Source organism: Oryctolagus cuniculus, chromosome 18, assembly GCF_051225735.1.
Source record: "Oryctolagus cuniculus isolate XC-2025 breed Fujian yellow rabbit chromosome 18, ASM5122573v1, whole genome shotgun sequence".
NCBI classification, from domain to species: Eukaryota; Metazoa; Chordata; class Mammalia; order Lagomorpha; family Leporidae; genus Oryctolagus; species Oryctolagus cuniculus.
This window is the reverse complement of record NC_142884.1, coordinates 4,068,831-4,096,590: the sequence shown is the minus strand read 5'-3', so window position 1 is coordinate 4,096,590 and position 27,760 is coordinate 4,068,831. Positions and strand designations below refer to the sequence as shown.

Sequence of the window (27,760 nt, the reverse complement as noted above, 5' to 3'; positions counted from 1 at the left end):
CAGGGTATCCCATGCTCTCAGTTCCCAGAGGAGCTCGGGGCCTGTGCTCCAAGACACCCTCCCTCCTCAAGCCCCTAGCAGGGACCCAAGCCAGCCAGCCACCACCAGGACCCCAACCCAGGCCCGTGTCCCCTGTTGTGGGCCCTCCTGCACCTGCCACAGCCACAGCTGGGCTGCAGCTCAGCCACACCTCTGCAGCGTCTGCCATCTTCATCTGCTCTCATCAGCTCTGAGAGGCCTGGAAGATTGTCACCCTCCCCACGGGATCCAGCCCTCCCCCTCCCCTCCCCCCGCCCCAGCCCCCACAACTGCACTCAACAGCTCAGGAAAGGGAAGTGCGTGTCTCGGCCACCCGGCCTGTGCAGGGAGAACCAGAACCCTAACTGGACAGAAAGTGGACTCCTGGAGGGGTGGGGCTGGAGTGGGGGATTGAGGCCGGGCAGGCACAGTACAGGGGGCAGCAGAGGCGGAGGCCTGGTCCTAGCTGTCCCTAGTGTCCGCTGTTTCCTGGGCCCCGTCCTCAGGGACAGCGGGGGAGATCGGGGAGGGGCTGCCCCCGTTCCTGTGAGGCCGCAGATGAGGAACTCGTGACGTCTCCCCGCTCATCTCCAGCCGGACTCTGGGCCTGCGCCCCTCACAGCTGCTCTGCTCCACAGGGACCATGGGCGGCGGGGCCCAGACCCCAGCCCTCACTGCCCTCCTCTGCCTGGGTGAGCTGGGGACACGGGGACAATGGGACCCCTACAGGTGCAGGAGGGGACAGCGCCCTGCCCCAGCTGGGACCCCAGGGCTCAGAGGACCAGGGCAGGCCTGGGAATCTCTGCAGGGGTGGGGAGTGGGGAGCAGCTCTCACGGGGACTTCTCTTCCAGGGCTGTGCCGGGTGCCAGGGGATGGGGCACAGGCGGGTGAGTCCTCCCCTGACCTGGCTCAGCCCCGGGGGCTCCAGACAGCTCATGTTAAGGAGCCCAGGGGGGCTGGGCTGATGGTGATGGCTGGGAGGGGCTGGGAGTGGAGCTGGGGAATGGGGTGGGAGAGAGGCTGCACCCGGGGGCTGCAACTTTGATTCCTTTCCAGGGACCCTCCCCAAGCCCTCCATCTGGGCCGACCCAGGCCCCCTGGTCGCCGTAGGAAGCCCTGTGACCCTCTGGTGCCAGGGGTCTCTGCAGGCTGAGGTCTATCATATGTATACAGAGAGCGGCCGTCATCCCTGGGAAACGAGGCCCCAGCAGGACTCCAGACACAAGGCCAGCTTCTCCGTGATCAAGTCCATGAGCTCCCATGACACAGGGCAGTACTGTTGTGTGTATTGGACCTCGCTTGGCCACTCCCAGCCCAGTGACCCCCTGACCCTGGTGGTGACGGGTAAGGTTTTTCCCCTGCCCACAGAAGAAGAAACATGGACTTCACGGAGCAGCAGCCCCCAGACATTGGTTTGCTTCCCCTGCAGGGATGTTCCCGGCGCCCTCCCTGTCGGCCCAGCCAAGCCCCGTGGTGGCGTCAGGAGAGAACGTGTCCCTCTCCTGTGGCTCAGATGAGGCGGGCACTGCCCACCTGCTGAAGGAGGGTGGAGCCGGCCCCCTGCACAGCCTGGAAGCCAGATACTCCCATGGGGCTGGGCTGTGGCAGGCCACCTTCCTCCTGGGCCCCGTGGACAGCACCCAAAGGGGCATCTACAGGTGCTACCGTGGTGACACCAACAAGACCCGTGTGTGGTCACTGCCCAGTGACCCCCTGCAGCTGGAGGTGTCAGGTGAGGGCCCCAGCCCTGTCTCATCAGTCCTCATGGTCAGTGCAGGGCTGTCCCCACAGGAGGACTGGGCTGGGGGAGGGGACCTGGGGGAGGTCACAGGGAGTGAGAAACAGCAGAGGTCTCAGCCCTGGGGCCCGGGTCACCCTGTGTGGCACAGGGTTTGTGTGGGAAGTGGAGTGGATGGAACAGGGGTGCTGGTGTTGGGAAGGGAACTGGGCTGGGTGCACAGGCCTCTCACAAAGCCCACGCTGGGCGAGGGGACTCCCTAGGCACAAAGATGTGCAGTCTGGGCTCAGGCTGCTGCGGGGAGGTGGGGTCCTGTGTTACTGGGGCTGGCCAGCCTAGGTGACCCCTCCGTGCACACCCCCAGCCCCAGCGCCCGAGGACCACACCCTGGAGAACCTCATCCGCATGGGCGTGGCGGGCTTGGTCCTGCTGGGCCTTGGGCTTCTGCTGGCGGAGGCTTGGTACAGCCAGAGAAGGACCCGGGCTGCAGGCCGGCGGTGACCTGGAGAGAGGACAGCGCTGGGTCAGAGAGGACGCGCCCTGGGGGCGGGGCAGGGGGGAGCGTGAGCACAGTGGGGAACAGTCTTCCAGCATTCGGTTGCGGGAACTGTCTGGGGGCAGCAGGGGCTCTTCCTCTATTCAGCCATGGACTTCTCCTGCCCTGAGGTGCGAGAGCGCCCCCTGCAGACCAAATGTGCGCCTCGCGCTTAGCTCTTTCATCATGGAGCCTTTTGCTCTGTTTCTGGTGAATTCAGTTCCCAGTGCGCATGTGTGGGAATCCGCGTTTCAGCCAACAACAGGGAGCTTGCGCCAAGTAACAGAATAAACGAGCGAAATAGATTTCAGGGTGGGCGGGGTCAATCCATCTGGGGAGTGAACCAGCAGATGGAAGACTTTCTCTCTCTCTCTCTCTCTCTCTCTCTCTCGGTCTGTATCTAGCTCTGTAACTCTTTCAAATAAATAAAATATATGTTTTTAAAAAGTTAATGGTGTACAACATTGGTAATGTACTACAAGTCAGCAAATAATACACTTTAAAGGGCTGGTTTAATGTTATTTGAATTTCAGCACAATAAAGAAGGAAACATGGTTCCTTGGAATTACCATCCAATCCAACAATTCCTCTCCTGCATATAACCACAGGGATTGAAGCAGGAACCCAAGAAGGTTTTTGCATCCACGGGTTCATAGCAGCCTCATTCACATGAGCCCAAAGATGCCAGCAACCAGAATATGCAGAACAGATGAGTGCGTCCACAACAGGCAGTATTTGTAGACACGGCTGATACTCTCCTGTTAGAAAAGAAGGAGGGTCTGGATAATCGTGGAGAAATCAGCCGGTGTCACAAAGAGACCATGGTCTGATTCTGCTCTGAGAGGTGCCCGGGGGTGCAGATTCAGAGGGCAGAACGTGGACTCGGGCGTGGGGAGGGAGCGTGCAGGCTCCTGCTGAGTGGGTCTGGGGTTTCTGTCTCTGTTAATGAAGATGTTTGTGACAGGTGCTGGTGGGTACACGACACAGTGAACATGAGAGGCAGCTACAGCATAAATTAAATTTCTGTCAGGTCTGTAATCTGTGCTCTGTGAATTTCAGCTCGACAAAGGAGGAAGACACAGACACCATTTTTGCCACCTATTTTTTCCTTTAAATGAACACGTAATAATTTGGAAGGTGCAGCGTAGTATTTGAGGGTGTGCTGATCACACCAGGGCGTTCCCATCTCGTCTTGTCTTGTGTTTGGGCCCCAGCTCCTCTCCTCGAGTTCTTTATAGAAACACTCAACAGGTTATGTGAGCCATGGGTGCCTCCTGTGCTGTGCAGACAGAGCTGTTCCTCTATCTGACTCCACCTTGGGACCCGGGGACCAAACCTCCCTCATCTCTCCCCTCAGACCCTTTTCAGCGATAGTGGTCACCATCCTACTCTGCTACTATAAGACCAACTTTTCCAACTTCTGCGTGGAAGAGAGAACTTACACTGGATTCCTGGGAAGACGTATTTCACTAAATGAGCGTGGCTGCTGTGGATCTGGGGCACCTGGTTCCCAAGGGAGCGTCCTCCTTCTTCCCTGGCACTTTCTGCGTGGAAGGAAGTCTACATGCAACGGACACCTGAGAAGTGGAGCGCAACGCACCTGCTCCGGCCGTGCCTCCACTGTAGCTCTAAACCAAGGTCAGCCTAGCCCGTGTATCGAAGGGGGCATCTGGGACCCCTGCTTTCTGGAGGAGCCCGTCTGTGGTTTCTGGAAGAGAAGTGCAGGGTCTCTGAGTTTCCAGAAGAGGGTGTGCAGGGCTTCCAGAAGAGCGCTCTGGATTCCTGGGTCTATGGAAGAGCGGCCTGGGGTCTCCGGACCCGAGCCCGAGATTCCCGGGTTCCTGGAAGAGCACATTTGAACACTGTAGGTCTCCTTAAGAGGGGGCTGGGGTCTCCGGACTCGCGCCCGAGGTTCCCAGGTTTCCGGAAGAGCCCGTCTGGCATTTCCGGTCCGTCCACCATTAACCTTCTCTCTACCCGGCAGCTCCTCCTTCAGCCCCACCTGGCCCCTCGAACCCTTGGTACCACGCCCGCTTCCTGGTTTACTTCTCGACGGTGCCAACTCCCTGAGCGCGTGGGTGGCTCTTTGGCTCACCTGTCCGCAACAGTGTGGGACAGAGAGGGGATCCTGGGGCCCAGACCCCCACCGCTCCCTACTCCTAGCGCAGGTCAGGCACAGGGGAGGAGCTACGGGAGAGGAGACCCTTAGACACCTGCCCGCCCGCGTTCCTGCGGTGCAGCTCACATCGCTGTCATCATCAACCGAGGCAAATGGGGCCCGAAGCAAGGCGTCCCACAGTGGAATAAGACTCGGCCATAGAAGAGTGAAACCCGGATGTTTTCAGGAAACCGAGGCACTGCGGATACTGTGGAAGTGAAACAAGCCAGGCACAGAGGAGAACGTACGTGGGAAGTCATTCAGGTGTGTGCTGTGAGGGACTTGGGGAGCAGAGTGGTGGTCACCAGGGGAGGGCGTGGGTGCTGGGATCCACAGTTCAGAGTGCAGAGATACAGAATCACGTGGGAGAAGAAAGTCTAGAGGTGTAGTGTGTGTCATGGCGACTGTAGTTAATAACGCTCACGGCATGGGCAGCTGAAATTGCTTAAAACTGTGTCAGATGCTCCCACCACACAATAAGTCTGTGAGGTAATGCACACGTTATCTAGCTTGGGTTAGCTCTTCCACATGTGTGTGCGTGTGTGTGTTGTGTGTTTGTGTGTTTGATGTTTACATGACAATTATACAGAAATACAACTTTTGAATATCAAAGCAACGATTTCTTTAAAAGGAGAAAGTTTGTTGACCTCTCCTCTTCTCTCTCAGGCTCCTGTGACAAGCCCTGCCTGTTGTGGATCAGGTTCTGGGGTTAGTCAGGACAGAACATTTCCCTGCCATGTTCTTCCTCCTCCAGCATCCTCTTGATAAAGTCCCAGTGAGTCCGGGGTGAAATGGCTCCCTGCCACAGCGCTGATGCAAGGGGTCCCGAGGAACCTTTGCTCTGGTCCTGGGAACCCCAACATCTCTGCGGTCGCCACCTGTGGTGGAATGAGAAGGCCATGCCAAGATGGCCACAGGCAAGTGAGCCTCAGTTACTGAGGAATGGCTTCGGAAGCCCCCTTGGAAGCCATCTGGAAATGGAATCTGCCTGGCAACAGGATGTGATTGGTTAGGGCATAAACTGCCCGTTGACTGGATTGGCTGCCTCGGCTATATAAGCTGCTGTACCAACTGAAATAAACGAGTCTGTGGACTGCTCGCCTCTGTCCTGCTTTCACCTGACTCCTGGGGTCTGTGTGGTAACTCTGTGCCTCTTGCCCCCACCACGCTCCTCCTCTTAGAACAAATCCACAGCAACAGCCACCGTGGCAGCCACCAGTGGTGCCCTGGAGCTCATGGTCACAGGTAGGTGCCTCTCAGCCCCTCTGTGTCCTTGGCAGAGGCTCACAGCTGGCTGTGCAGGGCCCTGTCCACAGCAGGGGTGTGCAGAGCAGCGTAGGAATGCAGCAGAGGGCACCTGGACTCAGGCAAGGATGCAACAAGAATGGCTTCTTGCCCCCTCACAAACTCAGCTCACGTCTGTTGCTGTGGATTCGATTCTGGGAGGAGGAGCGTGGTGGGGGCAAGAGGCGTGGAGTCACCACACAGACCCCGGGAGTCAGGTGAAAGCAGGCCAGAGGCGAGCAGCCTGCAGACTCATTTATTTCAGTGGCTACAGTAGCTTATATAGCCAAGGCAGCCAATCCAGTCAAGGGGCGGTCTATGCCCTAACCAATCACAGCCTGTTGCCAGGCAGTTTCTGAAGCCATCCAATCACAGCCTGTTGCCAGGCAGTTTCCAAAGCCATCCAATCACAGCCTGTTGCCAGACAGTTTCTTTCGCCAGCGGCCATCTTGGCATGGCCTTCTCATTCCAGCACACGTCCTCTGCCGTCCCCCAGGAGGTCAGCTGAGCCAGTTGGGCTTGGGAACAGCAGAGCAACCACAAGCTGTGCACACACTGGAACAGGGTCGGTTCCCAGTAAGCAAGGTGAGAGCTGATGTTTGTGTGTCACAGCATGTCCACACGGCCCGGGATAGCCTTCTTTCATTTCGTCTCAGACACACAGAAATGTGAAAACACGCTCAGACCATGGGCCATCCACAGAGAGGCCATAGACTGCCTGTGGTCCTTGGGCCATGATGTGCTGACCTCTGCTGGGCACAGAGCTGCGTGAGAGGAAGTGCTGGCTCAGGCCGTGCACAGGACTGCTGTGCCCATCAACACACTCACACACGCATGCACACACATGCAGGCACAGACACACATGCACATACATGCATTTACACATGCACACATACACACATGCAGACACATAAACACATGTACACAAGCATGCACACATGTGCAGACACACACATCCATGCACAGAGACACGGACACAGAAATACCTGCGTGCACACACATGCACACACAAGCACAGATTGCGCACACAGAACACAGAGACGCATACACACATGCACACCCAGACCCACTCATACACACATGCAAACAGACATGCATGCAAACAAATGCAGACATACATGCACACATGCACATGTGTATACACACAAATGCAGATACATACACGAATATACAGAGAAATACACACATGCACACAGATGCAGACACATACACACACCTGCACACTGGGAAACACATATACATAAATGCACACAGACATACAAATGTGCACACACATGTGCACACACATCAACAAGACACATTAGAAACAATTCCATAAGTATCTGGTCTCAAGGGCACAGAAATAAAGCAGCCAGTGGTGGAGACGAAAGCTTAGTTGAGAGCCTTCTGGCTCTAGTGGGAGTGGGAGCGTGGGTACTCGGCAGACTCTGCCCAGGAGGTGGGCCCTGATGGGGTTTAGCACCTCCCAGAAAACAGAGACCCTGCCCCAAGTCCCTGAGGAGGGGCTTTGAACCAAGGTCTCCACAGAACTAAAGAGAGTGGGTGCTGTAGAGAGAAAGCAGTCAGGACCCTCGGCCCTCAGAGAAAAGCTCCGGTCACCACCCCAGCCGGCCACATGCAGGGAGCCTGCACCTGCAGATCTGGAAGCAAAGTCCTGAAAACCCAACACCCACGGCCTTCACGAGAGCATGAAGCTGAGTCTGACCTAGTGGGGTGGGAACATGCACACCCACAGTGTTTGCCAGAGAGCTGCCCCCTGCTGGGCACCCAACCCCTGGGGGACTGGGAGAGACCACAGAAAGGCACAGGGCCCCTCCACGGGGAGCAGAACCCACTGCAGCTGAACCCTCAGTGACAACAACCGGCCTCAGGAGGAAGCAAAGGCCCCACGATGCAAGGCCCGGGTTCAATTCTCGGCTGCACGTCTGGGCTCCAGCTCCTTGCTCATGCAGGTCCTGGGGCCATGGTCTCCGGCTGGGCAGCTGGGTTCCTGCCTCCCATGTGGGGGGGTGTGGATAAAGCTCATGGCCCCTGGCATTGGCCCTGGTTCACCCCAGCCATCAGAGCATTCTGGGAGTGACACAATGGATGGAGCTGGCTCACTCATTCTCTCTCTGCCTCTCACATTTTCAGAATTTAAAAATAAAAAATCAGGGACCCCGCCGCGGCTAACTAGGCTAATCCTCCACCTTGCGGGGCTGGCATGCTGGTTTCTAGTCCTGGTCGGGGTGCTGGATCCTGTCCCGGTTGCCCCTCTTCCAGGCCAGCTCTCTGCTGTGGCCCAGGAGTGCAGTGGAGGATGGCCCAAGTGCTTGGGCCCTGCACCTAATGGGAGACCAGGAGGAGTACCTGGCTCCTAGATTCGGATCAGCGCGGTTCGCTGGCCACAGCGCACTAGCTGTGGCGGCCATTGGAGGGTGAACCAACGGCAAAGGAAGACCTTTCTCTCTGTCTCTCTCTCACTGTCCACTCTGCCTGTCAAAAACAAACAAACAAACAAACAAACAAATAAATAAATAAGTAAAAATAAAAAATCAGAAACTTGCGCAAAAGCCAGAGGGGACCCCACCCCGGGAGACCCCGTGGGGACTTTGGCCTCATCCTCACAGCGCCAGGGGTTGACTCGAGTTCCGTGGTCGGTGTTTGGAGAGAGTTTGTGTTGGGGGAGCTCGGGGTGAGCCGGTCCCTGTGCCACAGGACAGGAGAAGAAACCCACCCCAGGTGTCGACCCCTGGAGCCAGAGCGGCCCTGCCTCAGTCCCCAAGGCTGTCTCTGAAATCCAGCCCTTTCATCTCCCCCAAGGCGAGTGCTCAGGCCCCGGAGGCACGAGTAAGGGCAGACAGGCTGGGCTTTGTTTCCCATCACTTCCAGGGAGCACAGAAAACCCGCCCTCCTGTCCCCACCCTCCCTCCTGCACCTGCAGGGAGAGGGCTGTGGTCCTCGAGGTTCTGTAGCTCAGAAAGGAGATGGAGCCCGTGCTCCCATTTCCAGACGGGGGGCGGTGCTGTGCAGAGTCCCACATCTCTCCACGGGTGCGAGGCGTTAAAGCAGGGGTCACAGAACCCCCATTCTCTCCCTCGCCTCCCCTGCATGTGGATGGCACGGTGACCTCCCAGGGCTGCCCCATGACTGTGCCCCTCAGTCTGATCCCCCTGTTCCGCAGCTGCAGATGCACTATGAACCCACCAGACCCGGCCCTGTGGCACCCAGAGACAACAGGGGCTACCCAGGCCAGCAATGGACGGGAGCTCTGGGGAGGGAGCAGCGTGGTGTTGAAGCTGACAGACACTGTGGTTGTGTTGGGTAGGAAGTTGGGTAGGAGCTTATGTGTGTATGACAGGCCTAAAGAGAAGACGTCTATGTCCAGCATATGCTGCATCTCAAAGTCATCCCGATAATGTTTCAGGGCAGCCCGGCCTTCGCATCCTGCCTGCCCCCTCCTACCTGATAACCTGCCAGGTGGAGGTCCCGCCCCTTCTGCCTGACAAATCTTCCACAATCTCCCAGATGCAGCCCAGTACCTGCATTTCAAACCCCCTGCTCCGGATCCCCATTCTCTAGGGGGTCCTGCTCACCCTTCCTCTGAACCAGGATGGCGCCAGCTAGGCTTCCTCCTGTCTGATACCTTCAGGGGAAAACTCAGATAGGAGCTTCTTAATATTTACAGCCATAAAATCCTTTGTTTCAGGAGGAGCTGTGTGAAGACCCATCTCCTTAAAAACCCCCGGCCTCAACTGGACAGTGTGCTCAGCCCTCTGCATCTCCGCTGAGCCGCCTGCCTGCCTGCCCAGGTGTACTCTCTCCACTCAACCATGTAACCTCACTATCCCCCGCCAGTCCGAGTGACTGGGCACTCTCAGGCTCTGTCTGGAGAGGTGCCCATCTGTCCTTACGGATTTCCCTGCCCTAATAAACCTTGCTATTTTACTTCCCACTACTCTCTGTCTCACGCCTGAATCCTTTCTCGTGTCAAGACAAGAACCCTATTTTCTCCAGTAACAGAGACAGGTGTGGTTGGATTTGCCGTGCGGTCGTGGTCAGGTGGCGGAGGGAGGGCTGTGGCCCTGCCTGTAAAAACATCAGTGTGAAATCCCCGGGGTGACTGGCATAAGGCCTTGCCCGCCACATCCTGTGCTCCTCGCCAGCTGGCCACGCCGCACCTCCCGCCCAAATCTGTACCAGGCCCTCTCCGCACACGGACCTGCTCTGCCTCGGTGAGTCCCGGCACAGGAGGGCGATGGAGGCCGGGGGTACAGGTGGGGGGCAACAGGACCCATGGATCCTGCCTCGCAGGTCTGTGTCTGAGCTGGAGAATCAGCACCCAGATGCGTGAGTCCTCCCTTCACCACCCCAGGGTTGCCCTCCAGGTCCCCAGGAAGTCAACACCACTGGGAAAACTGGGAGTGGGCTTGGCTGTGGCTGGTGGGAGGGGGGTGCTGGGGCAGGGTCCTTCCGGAAGCTCAGGTTCCAATTCCCTTCCAGAGGCACTGACCATACCCAGCATCTGGGCCGAGCCCGACTCCAGGATTCCAGAGGGGAAGCCAGCAGCCATCTGGTGCCAGGGGCCCCCCGGGGCCGAGGAGTACCAGCTGCGCTGGAGGGGGGCCTCTCTGCCTGGGGGAGACCTGAGTGAGGGGCGGACTCTGGTTCCCCATCATGGCCATGACCTCGCACACTGCAGGGCGCTACCGCTGCTTCTGCCGCAACGGGGAGCTCTGGTCGGAGCCCAGCGAGCCCCTGGATCTGGTGGTCACCGGTGAGTCTGCCCGCTGCCATGCAATGGTGGGGGCAGGTGGCGGCCCCACCCAGCCATGCTCTGCAGGTGTAAGAAAGGGGGCTGCTTCCTCTGGGAAGAGCCTGCAGGACAGGGAAGCCCAGCAGGGCATCGGTGCAGGGCTCCTACCGAGGACGGCACCCAGGTCCCTGGGACAGGCGAGAGAAGCAGGCCGGGCAGACAGAGAGGCTTGTCCTGTGGGAGGGCGGCTCCCACGGAGGGAAGGTGTCTGGGCCAGGGCGCTCCCTACAGCCGGGGACCTGTGTCTCAGACTGAAGCACTTGGTAGGATCTGCAGGAGGGCTCGTGACAAACACAGAGAGCTTTGGCCCCGAGTCACCGCAGCCTGGATCAGAAGGGCCGAGAGCTGCAAGCAGCCGAGTGTCCCCTGGGGAATGCGTGGCAAACGTGGGCTGCACCGCATGCGAGGGAACGGGCTGAACTTGCAAAAGAAGTTGAGACACGGGGCGACGCTTAAAGCTGTTAAGATGCTGAATTCTATATTATGTATGTTTCCCCCAAAGACATAAGCAAACGGCCGCCCCACCCGAGTCTCTGACTGGTGGCTCTGAGGTGGCCCCTGGCCATCGGCTGCCCCAGGCCGTGCTGGCGTTGTGGACATAGCAGCCAATCTCTGGGAACCCCCCGTGGACAGCGGCTCCCAGAGAGTCCGATCCTCACTCCTGGCACTGAGGGCTCCACCTGGGAGCACGGCAGGGGAGGGCGCGTCTGTGCTGGGGCAGGTGTGGGGGCAGGAGGAGGGTCTGAGGTTGCAGGGGTGGAGCCTGGGAGGCAGGAAGACACTGGCCAGCTTCGCGTGCAGGAATGCATGACAAGCCCACCCTATGGGTTCTGCCAGGGTCCTTGGTGACCTCGGGAGAGAATGTGACCTTCTACTGCCGGCTAGAGACGGTGACCAACACCTTCTTCCTGCTCCGGGAAGTCGGGCCCAGCCACGCACAGGGCAGCCACAGGGCGGTGCCAGCGGAGTTCCCCGTGGGCCCTGTGACCTCGGCACACACAGGCACGTACAGGTGTTTTGGCGCCTATAGCAGCCATGTGTGGTCCTTCCCCAGTGAGCCCGTGAAGCTCCTGGTCACAGGTGAGGAAGCCCCCAGTTCCCAGGTCCTCCCTGGGCTCCTAAAGAAACCCCAGGGTCCTGTTGAAGGGAAGTCCACCCCAGAGTGCCAGGGAAGGAGAATGTAGGGAGCAGAGGAAGCCCCCAGCCCCGACCTGTCCTCTTCATCTCTGTCTCCAGATGTGGGAGACCCCAGCCTGGAACCCACAGACCCCGCCCCTGATCCCGGTGAGTAGCTTGCTCCTCCACGTTCGGGAGAGCTGGAGCCTTCCTGTGTGTGCCTGTGGGAGCCGTGGGCTTCCCCGCCTGCACAGTACAGTGCAGGTGCCCCAAGTGTGGTGGTGTTCAGTGCCAACAAGCCACCAGCAGTGAAACCCACACCCTCCCTCTCATGCTGGTCCATATGCAGAACGCAGGTGCACTAGGGACATGATGAGAAGTTACCCAGAGCTTGTGTCCTTGGGGTCTGTGACACGCAGGGAATCTTGTGTTTAAGACATGGGCGCAGTCTCCAGGAGACCTCACTGTGTGTATGGGAATATTCCAAATCCCAGTACAAGCCCATCTGGAGCACTTACTGTCCCTAGCATTTTGGATAAGGGACGGGCAACCCATACAGCAGTGTCCATCAACCAGAAAAACCTCCTGGTCTCTGGGGCACAAGCGTCCTGGCTGAAGTGGATGGAACGTCCATGGGTGGGTGTCGGGAGAGAGAAATGTGTTATATGAGGGCAGTTCAGAGAGCTCATGGAAAGTGCAGGGGTAAAAGGACTGGGCCACCTTCTGCTGCTTTCCCAGGCACATTAGCAGGGAGCTGGAGAGAAGTGGAGCAGAGGGGACTCGAACCGGTGCCCATATGGGGTGCTGGTGCTATAGGCGGAGGCTTTAGCCCATTACACCACAGCGCTGGCCCCATAAACTTCTCTTTTAACTCTGTGTCCCATGAAGTTTTAGAAGCCCCCTGGTATCGCACACAAGGAGGGCTGGTGACCTGGAAGGGGGACCCTGGAGGGTAAGCAGGGCCGCCTGGCTGGGCACATGCAGGAGACATCTGGGTGAACACTGGCCGACGGAGCCCGTTAGTCGATTGGTTCTCAGAACGAAGAGATTTCCAGAAAGAGAGGGGGCGACCCAGCAGTGCCGGAAGTCAGGAAGGGGACTCGGTGACGAGGGACTGGCCAGGAGGCTGGTGGGCGGGGGCTGGCTTTGGATTTGACGCCGTGTGGAGGAAGACCCGCGTGAGGGGGGCGCAGAGCCCCCGTCGGGGTGGGAGGCACGGAGACGCATGCGCAATAGTGCAGCGCCAGCTTCTGCCTGGGGCCTGGGGCTCCTGCCCGCGGGGTGAGGCCGCTGGGACCCCTGTGAGGCATGGGGTGGAGACTTGGACAGCCGCGGGGTGTGGCGGGGCTGGGCTGAGGAAGGAGAGGCTGGGCAGGCGGAAGCCAAAGCCGACCCTCCCTTCCCACAGCAGGCTCTCGGGAACCCCGTCTCGGACCCACAGTGTCCAGAGTCCAGGACGGTGAGTAGCGGGGCTCATGCGGGGTGGGGGCAGGAGGAAGGTCTGGGAGGTGAGGGGAGAGGAGCGGGTGGGTGCAGTGCTGCACCCCATCAGCGGCCCCTCTGCTCCAGCCCCAGCCGCCTGGGATCACACCGCCCAGAACCTCCTGCTGATCGGCCTGGCTGTCCTGGTCCTGGTGGCTCTGACGTGGCTCCTTGCTGAAGACGGGCTCTGCAGGTGGAGGACCCGGGAGGGAGCCGGCCGTGCCCAGGCTGGCATGGACTGCGACGTCTGTGCTGTGCCGCAGAGCGGGGTCACCTGCACGGATTGGGGGGTGGGGGTGGAGTGACAGCCTGCTGAGGCAGATCCGCTCTTTGGCGTGTGCACCTGCTCAGCCACCGATGCCCCACCCTGGTCTCCCCTGACAAAGCAAACAGCCCTGTCCTCCATAGCAAGGCTGCGGCTGAAACTTCACGCACACTCGCAGCGCAGCTTGGGTTTCCGTGAAGTATTTGAGGTCACTTCAGGGCTGCTTCCCGTCGTGGGCTTTGTCCTGATCTCTCCCTCCCTTGGCCTGCGGGGTGCCCCCCACAGTCTCTTTCCTGCCGCTGTACCCGAGTGCCACAGGCTGGGTGACAGACAGAGGCTCGTTTAGCTGCTACCCTGGAAGTCCAGTGATGATCACCCAGGGCGATGGATGGACCCTGGAACTCCCTGAGACCGGGGCTTCCCTCCTCCCCTCATGCTGAGACTGAGCTCGGGACCCCAGACCTGTCCTCCAGGGACCCTTTGTGCCCAATGAGGTGGGGAACGGAGTTGCCTGGTGGCCCTGGAGTCTGTAGCCCTGGCACAGGCCAAGTGCCAGAGCTTCTCCCACCCTGGTGGGGTCTCACCGACAGTGGTATGGTCCCACCAACGTGAGTGGGGTCTCAGCGTCCTGGCTGGGGTCCTACTGTTGTAGGTTTGGTGTCACTGACCTGGTGGGAGGGGTCTCACCATAGTGGGTGAGGTCCCACTGACTTGGGTGGGGTCTAACTGCCCCAGGTGGGGTGTCACTGATGTGGGTGGGAAGGGTCTCACCATAGTGGGTTTGGTTTCACTGTCCCGGGTGGGGTCTCACTATCTTGGTGGGGTCTCCCCGATATGGTTGGGGTGTCACCAAGCTGTGTGGGAGAGGTCTCACCGATGTGGGTGGGGTCTCACTGCCCCAGGTGCGATCTCACTGGTTGAATCCCTAGTGACAGAGAGACTGGCAGACTCAGGGGGTGGGGTGAGGGTGGGGGCAGATGGGCCGCTTGGGGAGGGGGCTCCTGTGCTGGATGCAGACGCTCTCAGAGTGGGCGGGGGCGGTGGAGCTGTGCTGTGAACACCTAATGTCTCACTGTTCTCCTTGAAGCCCTGAGTGTGGCAAATCTCCTGTTCTGTTTTGCCACAAAACCTGTCTCCAACAGTGACCCCCTAGGGAGCAGAAGTGTCCCTGGTTGAGGACCACTGTCACATTCTGTAACAGGGTTTCTGGAACCTTCCGTGTGGTGTGGTTTTGGCCAGGGCCTTCTGTGCACTGAGGCATGGGTAGCAGCAGCCCACGAGCATCCCCAAGCACCACCCGGTGTCCCACAGGTGGCAAAGACCACCCCTGCTGAGCCCACGGACCCGAAGCGTCCCGGCCCGTATGCTGTTTTGCTCCAGATTCCAAAGGCTTCTTTCAGTCTTGCAAAGACAAGCCGTGGGCACAGGATCTGGGGAGCACTGGTTTCCTGGTCTGCTCCAGACCAGGTTAAAGAATGTGGGGCCTGGAGACGGGGTCATGGCCCAGGTTAAAGCCGCCAGCTGCGATACCAGTGCCCCACAGTGCAGCACCAGTAGGAGTCTCAGCCTCTCTGCCTGCAGTCCAGCTCCCTGCTATGCAGCTGGGGGAAGCAGCAGAGGATGGCCCAAGTGCTGGGGCTCCTGCACCCACATAGGAGACCTGGAAGAAGCTCCTGGCTCCTGCCTTCAGGTCAGTTAGATCAGAAGAGGAGCATTCGGGACCCCTCCCCGAGCTCTGGTACAGGATGCTGGTGTTGTGGGCGGCGGCTTCACCTGCTGCATCCAGCGCCAGCCCCTGATCTCAGCGCCCAGAATGGGACTGGGGAGTCCGAGCGTGGTCCCACTTAAATACTTGCAGGAAGCTGCAAGCTCTTTCCCGAAGCAGCTGAGCCATCCCAGGTCCCCTCAGCAGCGCCCGAGGCTTCCCTCTCCTCCGCACCCTCGCCAGCACCCGTGGCCTCGCCTGTGGCAGCCCTCCTGCGGGGTGGGATTCAGTGGCTCCCCTGGCACTGGCATCCTCTCCCTCCTTGTGGCCGCTTGATTCTGTGTGAGAGATGCCCGTACAGTCCCGCTCCCCTCTGTAGCAGGCTCTGTTCTCTGCATGCAGCAGACGAAACCCTGCCTTTGCAGACACAGGGTGACCTCAGGGATGCGGGTCGTCACAGGAAGAGCGAACACCTCAGGATTCAGAGAACTGAAAATGAAACAGAAAATTACCTACATGAAGGATCTTTGTGGGTGAGATCCTGGTGGAAAGAAGGGGCCATCTAAGAAGGATGCGCCTTTCTCTGAAGGGAGGAGAGATCTCCCATTTTGCTGATGGCCCTGTCTAAATTCAGACCATTTTTGCAGACTCAAAAGGCTTTATTTAAATAAAAAAGAAAGATTATTTATTTATTTGAAAGTCAGAGTTACATGGATATTGAAGGAGAGGCAGAGAGAGAGGGGTCTTCCATCCACTGGTTCCCAACTGGCTGCAACGGCTGGAGCTGCACTGATCTGAAATCAAGAGCCAGGAGCTTCTTCCGGGTCTCCCATGCAGGTGCAGGGCCAAAGGAAGGCCATCTTCTACTGCTTTCCAAGGAAATGGCAGAGAGCCAGATCAGAAGTGGAGTAGCCGGGACTCGAACTGACGCCTATATGGAATGCCGGCACTGCAGGCAGTGGCCTAACCCACTATGCCACAGCGCTGGCCTCCAAAAGGCTCTCATAGCCAAGGCAGCTCATGTCAGCAGCCCCGGATGATCACTGACATCATACATAAGAGTGTTAATTGTTAAATCAACAACAGGAATCACTGTGCACTAACTCCCCATGCAGGACCTCTGATCTTCATGAGTTGTATTGTAAGAATTAACTGTAAAACTAGTTCTCAACACTGTGTGTGCGTGTGTGTGTGTGCAAATTGTTGAAATATTTACTTAGTATAGAGTTGGTCTTAGTATAAAATTGATTGGAGAGACTGGCGCTGTGGCACAGCAGTTTAACGCCCTGGCCAGAAGCGCCGGCATCCTATATGGGCTCTGGTTCAAGTCCTGGCTGCTCCACTTCTGATCCAGCTCTCTGCATTGGCCTGGGAAAGCAGTAGAAGATGACCCATGTCCTGGGCCTCCTGAACTCCTTTGGGAGACCTAGGGGAAGCTCCTGGCTTCTTGCTTCAGATCGGTGCAGCTCCAGCTCTTGTGGCCAATTGGGGAGTGAACCAGTGGATGGAAGACCTCTCTCTCTCTCTCTCTCTCTCTCTCTCTCTGCTTCTCCTTCTCTCTGTGTAACTCTTTCAACTAAATACATAAATCTTTAAAAAAATACATTTGAAAGAAAATGAATCTTAGTGGAGAATGGGACTGGGAGTGGGAGACGGTGGAGGAGGAGGAGTGAGAGTGTGGGAAGAATCTCTCTATTCCTAAAGTTGTACTTATGAAATTTGTATTCATTAAATGAAAGGTTTCTTTGGGAGAAAAATAATAATTGAACCTGGGCTGGCGTTGTGACTCAGCGAGTGAAGGTGCTGCCTGAGACGCCAGCATCCCACACGGGAGCACGGGTTCGAGTCCCAGCTGCTCCACAGAATCCAGTTCCCGGCTGATGCACTTGAGAAAGCAGCAGGAGAAGTCCACGTGCTTGGGCACCTGCACCCATGTGGAAACCTGGATGGAGTTCCAAGCCCCTGACTACAGCTTGGTCTACCATAACCACTGCAGCCATCTGGGGAGTGGACCAGTGGACGGAAGACCACATCCCCCCGCTTCCCCGGTAACTCTGCCTTTCAAAAATGTAGATAAATAAATCTTTAATAAATAAATAAAAGGAACTGAATTCATGGGAACAGGGAGTTGCAGTAAATCCACCCACATGTCCTGTACTGGTGGGGATCGGCTCTAGGAACCCTGTGCCGGGTGAGTCTGCTCATGGGACATCAAGGAGTCCCGGCACACACCTGCATGATGGCACCTACTTCACTCTGGGCTCTGAACTCCGCCGTTCACTCCTGGGCTGGGAACGGCAGAGCTCGCTGCTGTATTCCTATGAGAATATCCACCGGGGGCCGGGCGTCCTCCTGCAGTGGTGCAGACCTGCGTATCTAGGACTCTGCACGCAGAAGCCGTGCAGCAAGAGTGCGATGAGGTCGGCAGCTGTCAGCTTCATTAGAATGTTGGGGGCGCCGGCGTACAGGCGACTGTGGCTGACCAAAATGTGCCCTGACACCTGACGACGCCGTGACTCGGGAATCCAACATTCTCCCTCAGTCTAAACACCAGGTGCAAAGCTTCATGGGAATTCCTCACACGTATTTATGCAGGTAGCAAACACACATACGCATGCATGCCCACACACTCCCAAATTTACATACACTGTTCCCGAGGACAGGAAAAAGGAACGTTTTATCAGGCAAGGAGAGAGTGCAATCAAAACCGGAGACGGCAACCGTGAGATGGGGAAATCCTGCGACGGATGCTCTCGTAAACTTAGACTCCCAACAAAACGGTCACAAAGTGTACTCGTTCCTATAAGAAGAGAGAATGCAGGCGTCATGACCACACCGGTTGGCTGTTGGTGGTGAAGGCAGGCACCGACCGCTTGATACTAAAGAATCGATGGTGTTCAGTACATTACCAGAAGTCACAGCTCATCAGACACAGACAAAGCTGTTTTGTCTGAGAGATTTTGCATCCTCCTGTCAGTCATCACATCTTCTCTCCGGAACGTCAATTCAAGTCCTTTGCCCACTGCCCAAATGGGGCTTTTGTGTTTCCATGTAAATCATGAGTTTTGTTTCACTCCAGGCTGCTGGAGGTCTGGGCTCTGCTAAGTGGAGCTGTGTGGATCTCCCTTGGAGCGCTGACGGGAGTTCGTGTGTGGACTGCGATCCTGCGACCTGACGGTGACCAGTGAGGGCAGCTTCTGGTTGAGACGTTGGGTTGTCTTTGGGTAAGATGACGTCATCAGCAAAGAGGGGTAGTCTTAGGTAAGATGACGTCATCGGAAAAGAGAGCCGACCTGGCTTCTTCCTTCCCAATTCGGACGCTTTCTGTGGCTTCTTCTCGCCCACCTGCTCTGGCGAGGACTTGCAGGGCCGCGCAGAGCAGCAGTCAGGGCTCACGTTTCCTACAAGGACCCGCACTCTTCCTCTACAGAGACAGCGGCAAAGCAGCGCGCACTCCCCTCAGTGACGTGTGAGCGCAGCATGTCGGCGTGCGCCTGTGCAGTCACGTGTCGTCGTGTGTCTGAGTAGCGTGTCATCATACGCATGCGCAGTCCTGTCTTGGGCGCCTGTACAGTCACGTGTTGGGCTGTGTCCCCCGAGGCCAGTGGAGGTGTGCGCCTGCGCAATCCCTTATCGACATGCGCCTGCGCAGTCCAGAGTCGGTCTGTGTCAGCAGGAGGCCGCCTCAGGTGAGTCCGTGTCCGCCCACACGGGGAAGCTGAGGCTCAGGGCAGAGGGGTGTGTGAGGGGACGCAGTGAGGGCGCCTCCCCCGGGAGTCAGGGCAGGCCCGGGAGGGGGCGGCGCAGGTCCTGGGAGGCCTCAGGGCCCCGCAGCGGGGTGGTCGGGTCAGGGGAAGCTGTGGCTGAGGGGCGTGGGAGCGGCGTCCGCGGCGGAGGGGGCGTCCGGGCCTCCCCCGCCCTGGGTCGGGCCCCGGGACCTCCGGGCCGGGCGGGAGCGGGGCTGTGCCCACCTGCGTCCTCCGGAAGTGGCCGGGCTGCGACCCCACAGGAGGGGCTGAGGGCGGGGACGACCCCACCCCGGGGCGCATCAGCCCACCTGAGGGGCGGCTCCGGGAGGCCCGTGTCCTTGGTGCTGGGTCCTGGCCCTGGGAGAGGAGGGCGGAGCCGGCGGGCGGGGCGGGGCCCCATCCCTGCAGGGCGCCTGTGCCCCCATCCTGGGGACTGAGGGCCTGGCTGGGGTGGGGGCGGTGCCCCTTCCTGTGGGGCTGCGGGCTAAACAGCCCTGCGATACTGGGAGGACCCGGCCTCCGAGCGTCCACACCCGGTGTGTGTCCATGCCGCGGGCGCTGTGCCGGAGCAGGTGCAGAGGACACCATGATCCTGCCCTCGTGGTCCTGCTCTGCCTGGGGGAGATGGGAAGACTGGGAGTGGAGCCCCTGCTCTGACAGGGACCCCGCCCCCACCCACAGCCAGGCCCTGCTCCCTGGAGACCCCAGGCTCAGGAGCCCCGGGGAGGAGAGGACCTGCGCAGGGGCAGGGCAACCCTCTCACGGGGAGCTCTCCTCCAGGGCTGTGCGGGCCCAGGACCCGAGTGCAGGCAGGTGAGAGTGCCCCCACTGTGCCGGCCCCCCCCTCCCCCGCCATGGGACATGCCACCCCGGGCAGCTGGGGTGGGGACAGCAGCCCTGTCTGGTGAGGAGGGCATCTGGGAGGGTCCTGGCCTGCAAGGGGACGTGGTCCTGGGACCCAGCCTCTGGTTTCCTTCCAGGGACCCTCCCCAGACCCAGCCTCCGGGCTGAGCCAGGCTCTGTGATCGCCCTGGGCAGGCCTGGGGCCCTGTGGTGTTGGGGACCCTGGAGGCCCAGGAGTGCTGTCTGCATAGAGAGGGAATCCCAGAGCCCTGGGACAGAGCAATTCCCCTGGAGCCCGGAAACAAGGTCAAGTTCTCCACCCTCTCATGGCTGAGGTGTACTTGGGCGCTACCGCTGTGTCTGCCTCAGCGCTGCTGGCTGCTCAGAGCCCAGAGCCACCCTGGAGCTGGGGTGACAGTGAGGAAGCCACACCTGAGCAGGAGCTGGGTAGGTCACGGGGACGCTGAGAGGAGGCGTAGATGGGAATCGGGTGCGGGGCCTGGGCTCCTGGGCCAGACACCCAGAGTGAGGGCCGTGGGACTGCAGGGCAGGAGGGAGAAGGGTGTGGGTGGAGCCAGCGTGCAGCCCCGCCCCTCTTCCCTCCTGACCCAGCAGGGCCCTTGGTGGTCCCTGCAGAGGGCCTGACGGGGTCACACAGGACCCGGGGTCTACCCACTGTCCTGGCCGGCTGCCCCAGGCCGGGCTCCCACAGGGGCCGGAGCAGATGCAGCACTGGACAGGACCTGCCCAGGACGGGCCTCACCCACACCCCTGAGGCTCAGTGGACCTCTAGACCAGATCAGAGACTGCTCGGGTGCAGCGGCACAGGCCATGGCGCAGTGTGGGCCACGGACCTGCTGCTGTAGGGAGAAACTCGCCAGTCTGTGGGTGCTGCGTGGCCCGGCCCCTGTGGGTCTCCCCTGGTGACCCAGCAGCACAGGGCAGCCCGACAGGGTGACGTGGAGGCGGCTCATCAGAGGGCCACGCTGAGTTGCATTGCGAGACATGGGGACCTGGAAGTATGGCAGGAAGTGGGCGGAGCTCACCTGGGGTTGCAGGAATCCTGCTCAGGGGCAGGGACCCTGGTGGGCCGCTGGCTGTGCTCTTCTCCAGGCTCCCACGCACATTCTGGGAAGGGGCTCCGGCCTCCCGCAGCCCTGCCCACCGCCCTGCAGGCTCCCGTGCGGTTCTGTGCTGTTCCTCTCCAGGGACCACACACAGCTCAGTGGCCTTGAGTGTCCACAGGAGCCCACCTAGAGGGTGGTGACTCCAGGATTCACTCCCCTTGACCTTTACCAATTGTGCCAGGACATGGGCGGGACTACAGTCACTCAAGATGGATTCAAAATTGCACTCACCAGAGGAGGCGATGACACGTGGGCTCAGATGTGGGAGGTCACAGTTAATGGATCCGGGCTGGCGCTGCGGCGTTATGCATAAAGCTGCCACCTGATTGCCGGCATCCCCTGTGGGTACTAGTTCGAGTCCTGGCTGCTCCACTTCTGATCCAGCTCTGTGCTATGGTCTGGGAAAGCAGCAGAAGATGGCCCAAGTGCTTAGGCCCCTGCATCCATCTGGGGGACTCAGAAGAAGCACCTGGCTCCTGGCTGGGGATCAGCCGAGCTCCGGCTGTGAGGGCCCATTGGGACTGAACCAGCAGATGGATTCCTCTCTCTCTCCTTCTCTCTGTAACTGTGACTTTCAAATAAATATTTTAAAAAACTTGTGGCTCATCAAACTCTAAGGTAAAATCCCACATGAGCGTGGGACTCCGCCCTCTGAGAGGACCACACAGAAGTGAAAGACTGAAAGTGTGTGCAGGGTTTCTTCAGGCACAGAAAGTTCAAGGTCATCTGGATTTCTCAGTGCTCGCCTAACATCAACCCCACAACACGGTTGGCTCTGGCGGACGGCAGCACCCGGTGTTCTGGAAGAGTGTGGACACCTGCCCGGCTTCCTCTGATGGCTGATTACTCTGCTTGTCTGTGCGGTGCAAGTCTGCATTTCACACACAGTTCAGTGAGGCGGGGTTAAGGGTGTGTCTGGATGCTTCTCCCAAGTTTCCAGTTAAGGGGCTAGGGACTCCACCCCACCACAGCATAGCTTAGGGAGTAAAGCCTGTGGGGAGCAACCCGGACTAGACTGAGTTACTGGAATTAAGACTTATTCTATGCATCTGCTCTCCCACAATATGGCACTGGGAGAGAAGTAAACAGCTTCCGCACAGCTGCCTCCAGTTCAACTAATAAACTGTAGGACTTGCTCCTGATTGGAGAGCAGCGTACTCGGCGTGTGGGCAGCCGAGTTGGGATTGGCGGAGGAGGACTATAAAGGAGGAGAGAGACGGCATGCACCAGGAACATCTATGGGGAACATCTAAGGGAACCCGTGCAGCCCCCGAGAAAGCCGGCCGGCGGTGTGCCGCTCCCCTGCGGAAGTGGGGAATGTGGCTAGGGGGAACTGCCCTTCCACGGAGGTGGAAGGGATAGTAGCCAACCCGGGAAGAACCAGCAGCAAACCCGGGGAAGGCCGAGCAGACGAAAGAACAGCGCAGGGTCCTGTGTCGTTCCTCCACGAAGAGGGGGAGCGACATAATGGTGCCGTGACTCGGATAGGAAACCTAGCTTGGATAGGAAACTTAGGACGGATATGAAACTTAGGAGGGAAGAAACGGGAAGAACTAGGGAAAATATCGGAGAGAGAAACTAGCAAACAGCCTAGGGAAAATATCGGAGAGACTAGCAAACAGCCTAGGGAAAAGCCGGACGAAAAAGGAGCCGGAAGAAGCTATTGAAAGCCTAGGCATAGACTCGGATACGGACTACGGGGGGAAGCTGGGAGAAATCTCTAAGGTCGAAAGCGAAAGTGAAAGCTAGAACAAACAGACTCGGATGTGGACTGTGGGGAGAGGCCAGGAGAAATGAGGGAGGAATATTGTTGGAAGAAAACTTAGGGAAACATACCGGGTAGAGAAAAGTGTTAGGGAAATTGAAGCCGCGGGGGGCAGGCCGAGGCTGAAACGAAAGCCACTTTGGGATTCTCAAGTTAGCCCGGGAATGGGGGGCGAAAAGTTGAAACCAGAAGCTGAAACGTAAGCCAGATTGGGATCCGTCTGATTAGCCCGGGGAGCAAAGGACGGGAAGCCAAACCGTGGGGCGGAGACGTATGCTGGGTTGAATTCGCCAGGCTAGCCCGGGGAACTTAGATTGAATGCTAGTGGCGGACACGTAAGCTACGCTTTGTTACTCGCGGAAGCCGCCGCGTGCAGAGAGAGCACGGGGCGTGAATAGATAGGGAACGGGGCTGGCGCGAGGCCGTGGTGCAGACGTGAAGGGCGTGGAGACCGCGGAGCGCGCGAAGCCAAGCCGCGCAAAGCCGGGAAGCTGCGCAGATGAGAGAGACGCGGGCTGAAGCGGCTCAGCCGGAAAGCCGCTGAGAAATAGCCTCGGGGCGGAGCCTGCCGGCAGGGCGAGGCACCGGGAGGCCGCAGGGATAAGAGAAACAGAAGTTTAGAAGTAAAGTGAGAGAAATAGGAATGCTGGAAGATAGAAGGAAAATGGGAGAAATAGGAATGCCCGGAGATAGAGAAATAGAGAAATAGAAAGGCCTCCCCTCAACATGGCAATGAGAGAGCTTGGATTCGGTCTGCCTGATTAAGTGAGGCGATGAGCACCTGCGGGCAGCTAGCAGCTTATGCGCCGCAGGTCACCGAAGACAGGCACGAATTAACATCAGTAAGGCCTCCCCCACAATACGGCAATGAGAAGGCTCGGATTCGGTTTGCCTGATAGGACTTGTAAGAACCTGTGGCAACTCTAGCAAGTAGAGCAGAGTGTGTGCCGCGGGACACCGAAGACAGGCGCGTATCAACGCCAAAAATAAAAAGAAAGGGGGATCTGTGGGGAGCAACCCGGACTAGACTGAGTTACTGGAATTAAGACTTATTCTATGCATCTGCTCTCCCACAATATGGCGCTGGGAGAGAAGTAAACAGCTTCCGCACAGCTGCCTCCAGTTCAACTAATAAACTGTAGGACTTGCTCCTGATTGGAGAGCAGCGTACTCGGCGTGTGGGCAGCCGAGTTGGGATTGGCGGAGGAGGACTATAAAGGAGGAGAGAGACGGCATGCACCAGGAACATCTATGGGGAACATCTAAGGGAACCCGTGCAGCCCCCGAGAAAGCCGGCCGGTGGTGTGCCGCTCCCCTGCGGAAGTGGGGAATGTGGCTAGGGGGAACTGCCCTTCCACGGAGGTGGAAGGGATAGTAGCCAACCCGGGAAGAACCAGCAGCAAACTCGGGGAGGCCGAGCAGACGAAAGAACAGCGCAGGGTCCTGTGTCGTTCCTCCACGAAGAGGGGGAGCGACAAAGCCAACACCTGCAGCACTGGCATCATTATGGCCTCCAGTTTGAATCTCGGCTGCTCCACTTCTGATCCAGCTCCCTGCTAATGTGCCTGGGAAAGCAGTAGAATATGACCCAAATGCTTGGGCCCTGCACCCACGTGGGAGACCCAGAAGAAGCTCCCGGCTTCTGGCTTCAGCCTGAGAGTGAGCCAGCAGGTGGGAAATCTGTCGCTGTCTCTCCTCTCTATGTCTCTGCCTCTCAAATAAATCAGTCTCTGAAAAGTTTTTTTAAACATTCCTAGAAGGAAATACCTGGGTAAATATGACCTCAGACTTCATCACAGCATCTTAGCTGTTGGCAAAAGTATGAGGAACAAACAAGAAAGTGGCTGAATTGATCGTCCCCAAAACTTCAGAACTCTGTGCACCATGGACAGCTATCAAGGGAGCAGAAAGACAACGAACACATGGTGTAAAGATCTGGAAGCCACAACAGGAAAAGCAAGGGTGCAGCTCACTCAGCACAAGGGCAGGGAAGTGAAAATAATGCCAAAGAGAGGCGCCCCCCACACCCAACACTCTGGTCACTTCTGGAAGACAAAGCAGGCAGAGTGTGGTCAGGGTGTGGGGAAATCGCAGCCCTGAGACGCGGCTGGAATGTGCAGGGTTCAGTCGCTGCGGCAAGAGGCTCCTAGTTCCTCAAAGCACCTGACCCAGCGTAGGAACAGCACGGAGCAGCCCACCTCCTGCATGGAGTCAGGTGCTCCCATCAACCCACATGCTGGCAAGGTTCAGGGTCAGGGGCAGTGCTCGCCAGTGTGCTGAGTGCAGGCTCCGTGGAGTGTTCTTACCGCCGAGGGCCAGGGGGAGGCTCTGACAACCACCCAGGGACTGTGCACACAGGCATCCATCCAAGCACGGCCAGCCAGGGACAGGAACCAGATGTGCACCGGGGATGGGGGCTCAGGGAGGTGGGTCCCTGGTTCTGTGGGAACTCTGCAGAGCCCCAGGAAGCTGTGAAGTGAGGATGCGTGCGGCAGGAGGTGCAGCCACTCACAAAGGGCCCCGCATAGCATCGTTCCCAGAAACACCCAGGGCTGGGAGCCCACAGAGCCCTGGGGCTGGCGGGGCTGGAGGCTGCAGGGTGCCAGCTTCCTCCTGAGGCGAAGCTGTGTGGGTCGTTCCATTTCTGCAGCTTTACTGTGAACGCCACTGAGTGCACGCTTTGCCAGCTCCAGTTTCTGGGAGGGGGACTTCCTCCAACCAGACGCAGGGCTAAGGAAAGGACAGATGCCTGTCAGTGCCTTTGCACCCGAGGCTGTGACGAGCCGCTGTGCATTCTCTCGTGGGGCCCCCACCCAGTGCAGGCAGCTGAGAGCCTGCCCTCTGCCCTCCACCCCCAAACACGGCTGAAGATGGGGTCTTCCATTCTGTCTGGGACCAGGACCGCTTCTGATTCACCTCTGGGGACAGCGGGCGCTCCTAGGGACTTCTGAGGAGGGGTCCCTACCAGAACGGTGCTGTCCCCACGTGTGAATCTGGAAGGGACACTGCAGGACCCTGAGACCGGAGAGCTGCAGCCACAGCCACCCAGAGACCGGAGGTCTCGGGCATCCCTCCACCACAGAGACGCTGGGGGTGACATCACCTGTTCAGGTCGCTCAGGAAGCGTCACCCCCATGTCATCCAGGAGCAGGGAGCCCAGGTGCTCAGATCAGGTGGGGGGCTCAGGACACAGGTGCTGGGGACCCTGAGCCTCACACAGAGTGTGGATCTGCACACGGGCGCAGTCCCCTGCTCCCAGTCCCCTTCCATCAGAATATCCCAGCACAGGGTGTGAGGCATGGGACCCCGGAGGGCCTGGGGCTATGGCACCCCCATGCTCTCAGTTTCCGAGGGAGCTCGGGTTCTCTGCCCCACAAGGTGCCCTCCCCTCCTCAAGCCCCTCACTGGGACCCAGGCCAGGCGGCATAAGGCAGGACCCCACCCCTGGCCTAGGTCCTCTTTTGTGGGCACTCCTGCACCTGCCACAGGCACAGCTGGGCTGCAGCTCAGCCACACCTCGGCAGCGTCTGCCTTCTTCATCTGCTCCTGTTGCTGTCACCCACCTCACGGGATGCAGCCCCCACACCTGCACTCAGCAGTCAGGAAGGGGAAGTGCCTGCCTCGGCCACCCGGCCTGTGCAGGGAGAACCAGAACCCTAACCAGGCAGCTCCTGGGCACGGCCCACGAGGGGCACACCCTGGGTGGGGCTGGAGCGGGGGAGGGAGGCAGGGCAGGCACAGCACAGGGGGCAGCGGAGGCGGGGGCCTGGCCCTAGCTGTCCCCAGAGCCCGCTGTGTCCTGGGCCCCGTCCTGAGGGACAGCGGAGGAGGTCGGGGAGGGGCTGCTCCCTTCCTGTGAGGCCGCAGATGAGGAACCCGTGACGTCTCCCCGCTCATCTCCAACCGGACTCTGGGCCTGTGGCCCTCACAGCTGCTCTGCTCCACAGGGACCATGGGTGACGGGGCCCTGACTCCAGCCCTCACTGCCCTCCTCTGCCTGGGTGAGCCGGGGAAACGGGAACAATGGGAACCCTCACAGGTATGGGAAGGGACAGCGCCCTGGCCTAGCTGGGACACCAGGGCTCAGAGGACCAGGGCAGGCCTGGGCGTCTCTGCAGGGGTGGGGAGTGGGGAGCAGCTCTCACGGGGACCTCTCTTCCAGGGCTGTGCTGGGCGCCAGGGGATGGGGCACAGGCGGGTGAGTACACCCCTGACCTGGCTCAGCCCCCGGGGCTCAGGCAGCAAGGGGTTAAGGAGCCCAGTGGGCTGGGCTGATGGTGATGGCTGGGAGGGGCTGGGAGTGGAGCTGGGGAATGGGGTGGGGGAGGGGCGGCACCTGGGGTCTGCAGCTCTGATTCCCTTCCAGGGACCCTCCCCAAGCCCTCCATCTGGGCCGACCCAGGCCCCCTGGTCGCCGTGGGGAGCCCTGTGACCCTCTGGTGCCAGGGCTCTCTGCAGGCTGAGGTGTATCGTGTGTATAAAGAGGGCAGCCCTCAGCCCTGGGAAGTGCGGGCTCAGCAGGACTCCAGACACAAGGCTGACTTCCCCATCACCATGTCCATGAGCTCCTACCACACAGGGCAGTACTGGTGTGTGTATCGGACCCCGCTCGGCCTCTCCCAGCCCAGTGACCCCCTGACCCTGGTGCTGACAGGTAAGGGGGTGTCCCTGCCCAGAGAGGCTCCAGCTCACAGAAAGAAGCCAAGTGGGGTGCACGAGGCGGCACCCCCCCCCGACATGCCTCTGCCCTCCCCTGCAGAAATGTTCCCAGCACCCTTCCTGTCAGCCCAGCCAAGCCTCGTGGTGGCATCAGGAGGGAACGTGTCCCTCTCCTGTCGCTCAGAGTATGACGATGCCCGCCCTGCCCATCTGCTGAAGGAGGGTGGAGCCGGCCCCCTGCACAGCCTGGAAGCCAGGTTCTCCCATGTGGCTGGGGTGTGGCAGGCCACCTTCCTCCTGGGCCCTGTGGACGGCACCCAGGGGGGCATCTACAGGTGCTACTGCGCTCACAGCAGATATCCTCATGTGTGGTCACTGCCCAGTGAGCCCCTGGAGCTCCAGGTCACAGGTGAGGGGCCCAGAGCCCATGGAGCCTGGGTGGGGCGGGAGTTGCAGGAACGCTGACCCCGCGGGAGTGGTGAACACCTGCACACCCTGCCGGCTGCGGGATGCTCCCTCC

General features: G+C 59.2%; 1 protein-coding gene and 1 long non-coding RNA gene across 2 annotated transcripts; both read left to right on the top strand.

Moving 5' to 3' along the window:
• Window positions 1-467: 467 nt before the first annotated feature.
• On the top strand, window positions 468-27,705 carry LOC100343623 (immunoglobulin superfamily member 1). The gene is given in 18 exon segments (XM_089320113.1): window positions 468-710; window positions 871-906; window positions 1,076-1,363; window positions 1,449-2,012; window positions 2,122-2,254; window positions 3,650-3,753; window positions 9,880-9,948; window positions 10,217-10,324; window positions 10,327-10,362; window positions 10,365-10,490; window positions 11,331-11,609; window positions 19,827-19,901; window positions 19,904-20,006; window positions 20,008-20,100; window positions 25,693-25,754; window positions 26,529-26,620; window positions 26,926-27,235; window positions 27,341-27,705. Coding segments are annotated over 18 exon segments (2,892 nt in total). The 5' UTR covers window positions 468-661.
• LOC149120708 (uncharacterized) lies at window positions 4,080-9,671 on the top strand. The gene is made up of 2 exons (XR_016224988.1): window positions 4,080-4,714; window positions 9,423-9,671. It is a non-coding gene; the product is annotated as an uncharacterized LOC149120708 (long non-coding RNA).
• Window positions 27,706-27,760: the final 55 nt, after the last annotated feature.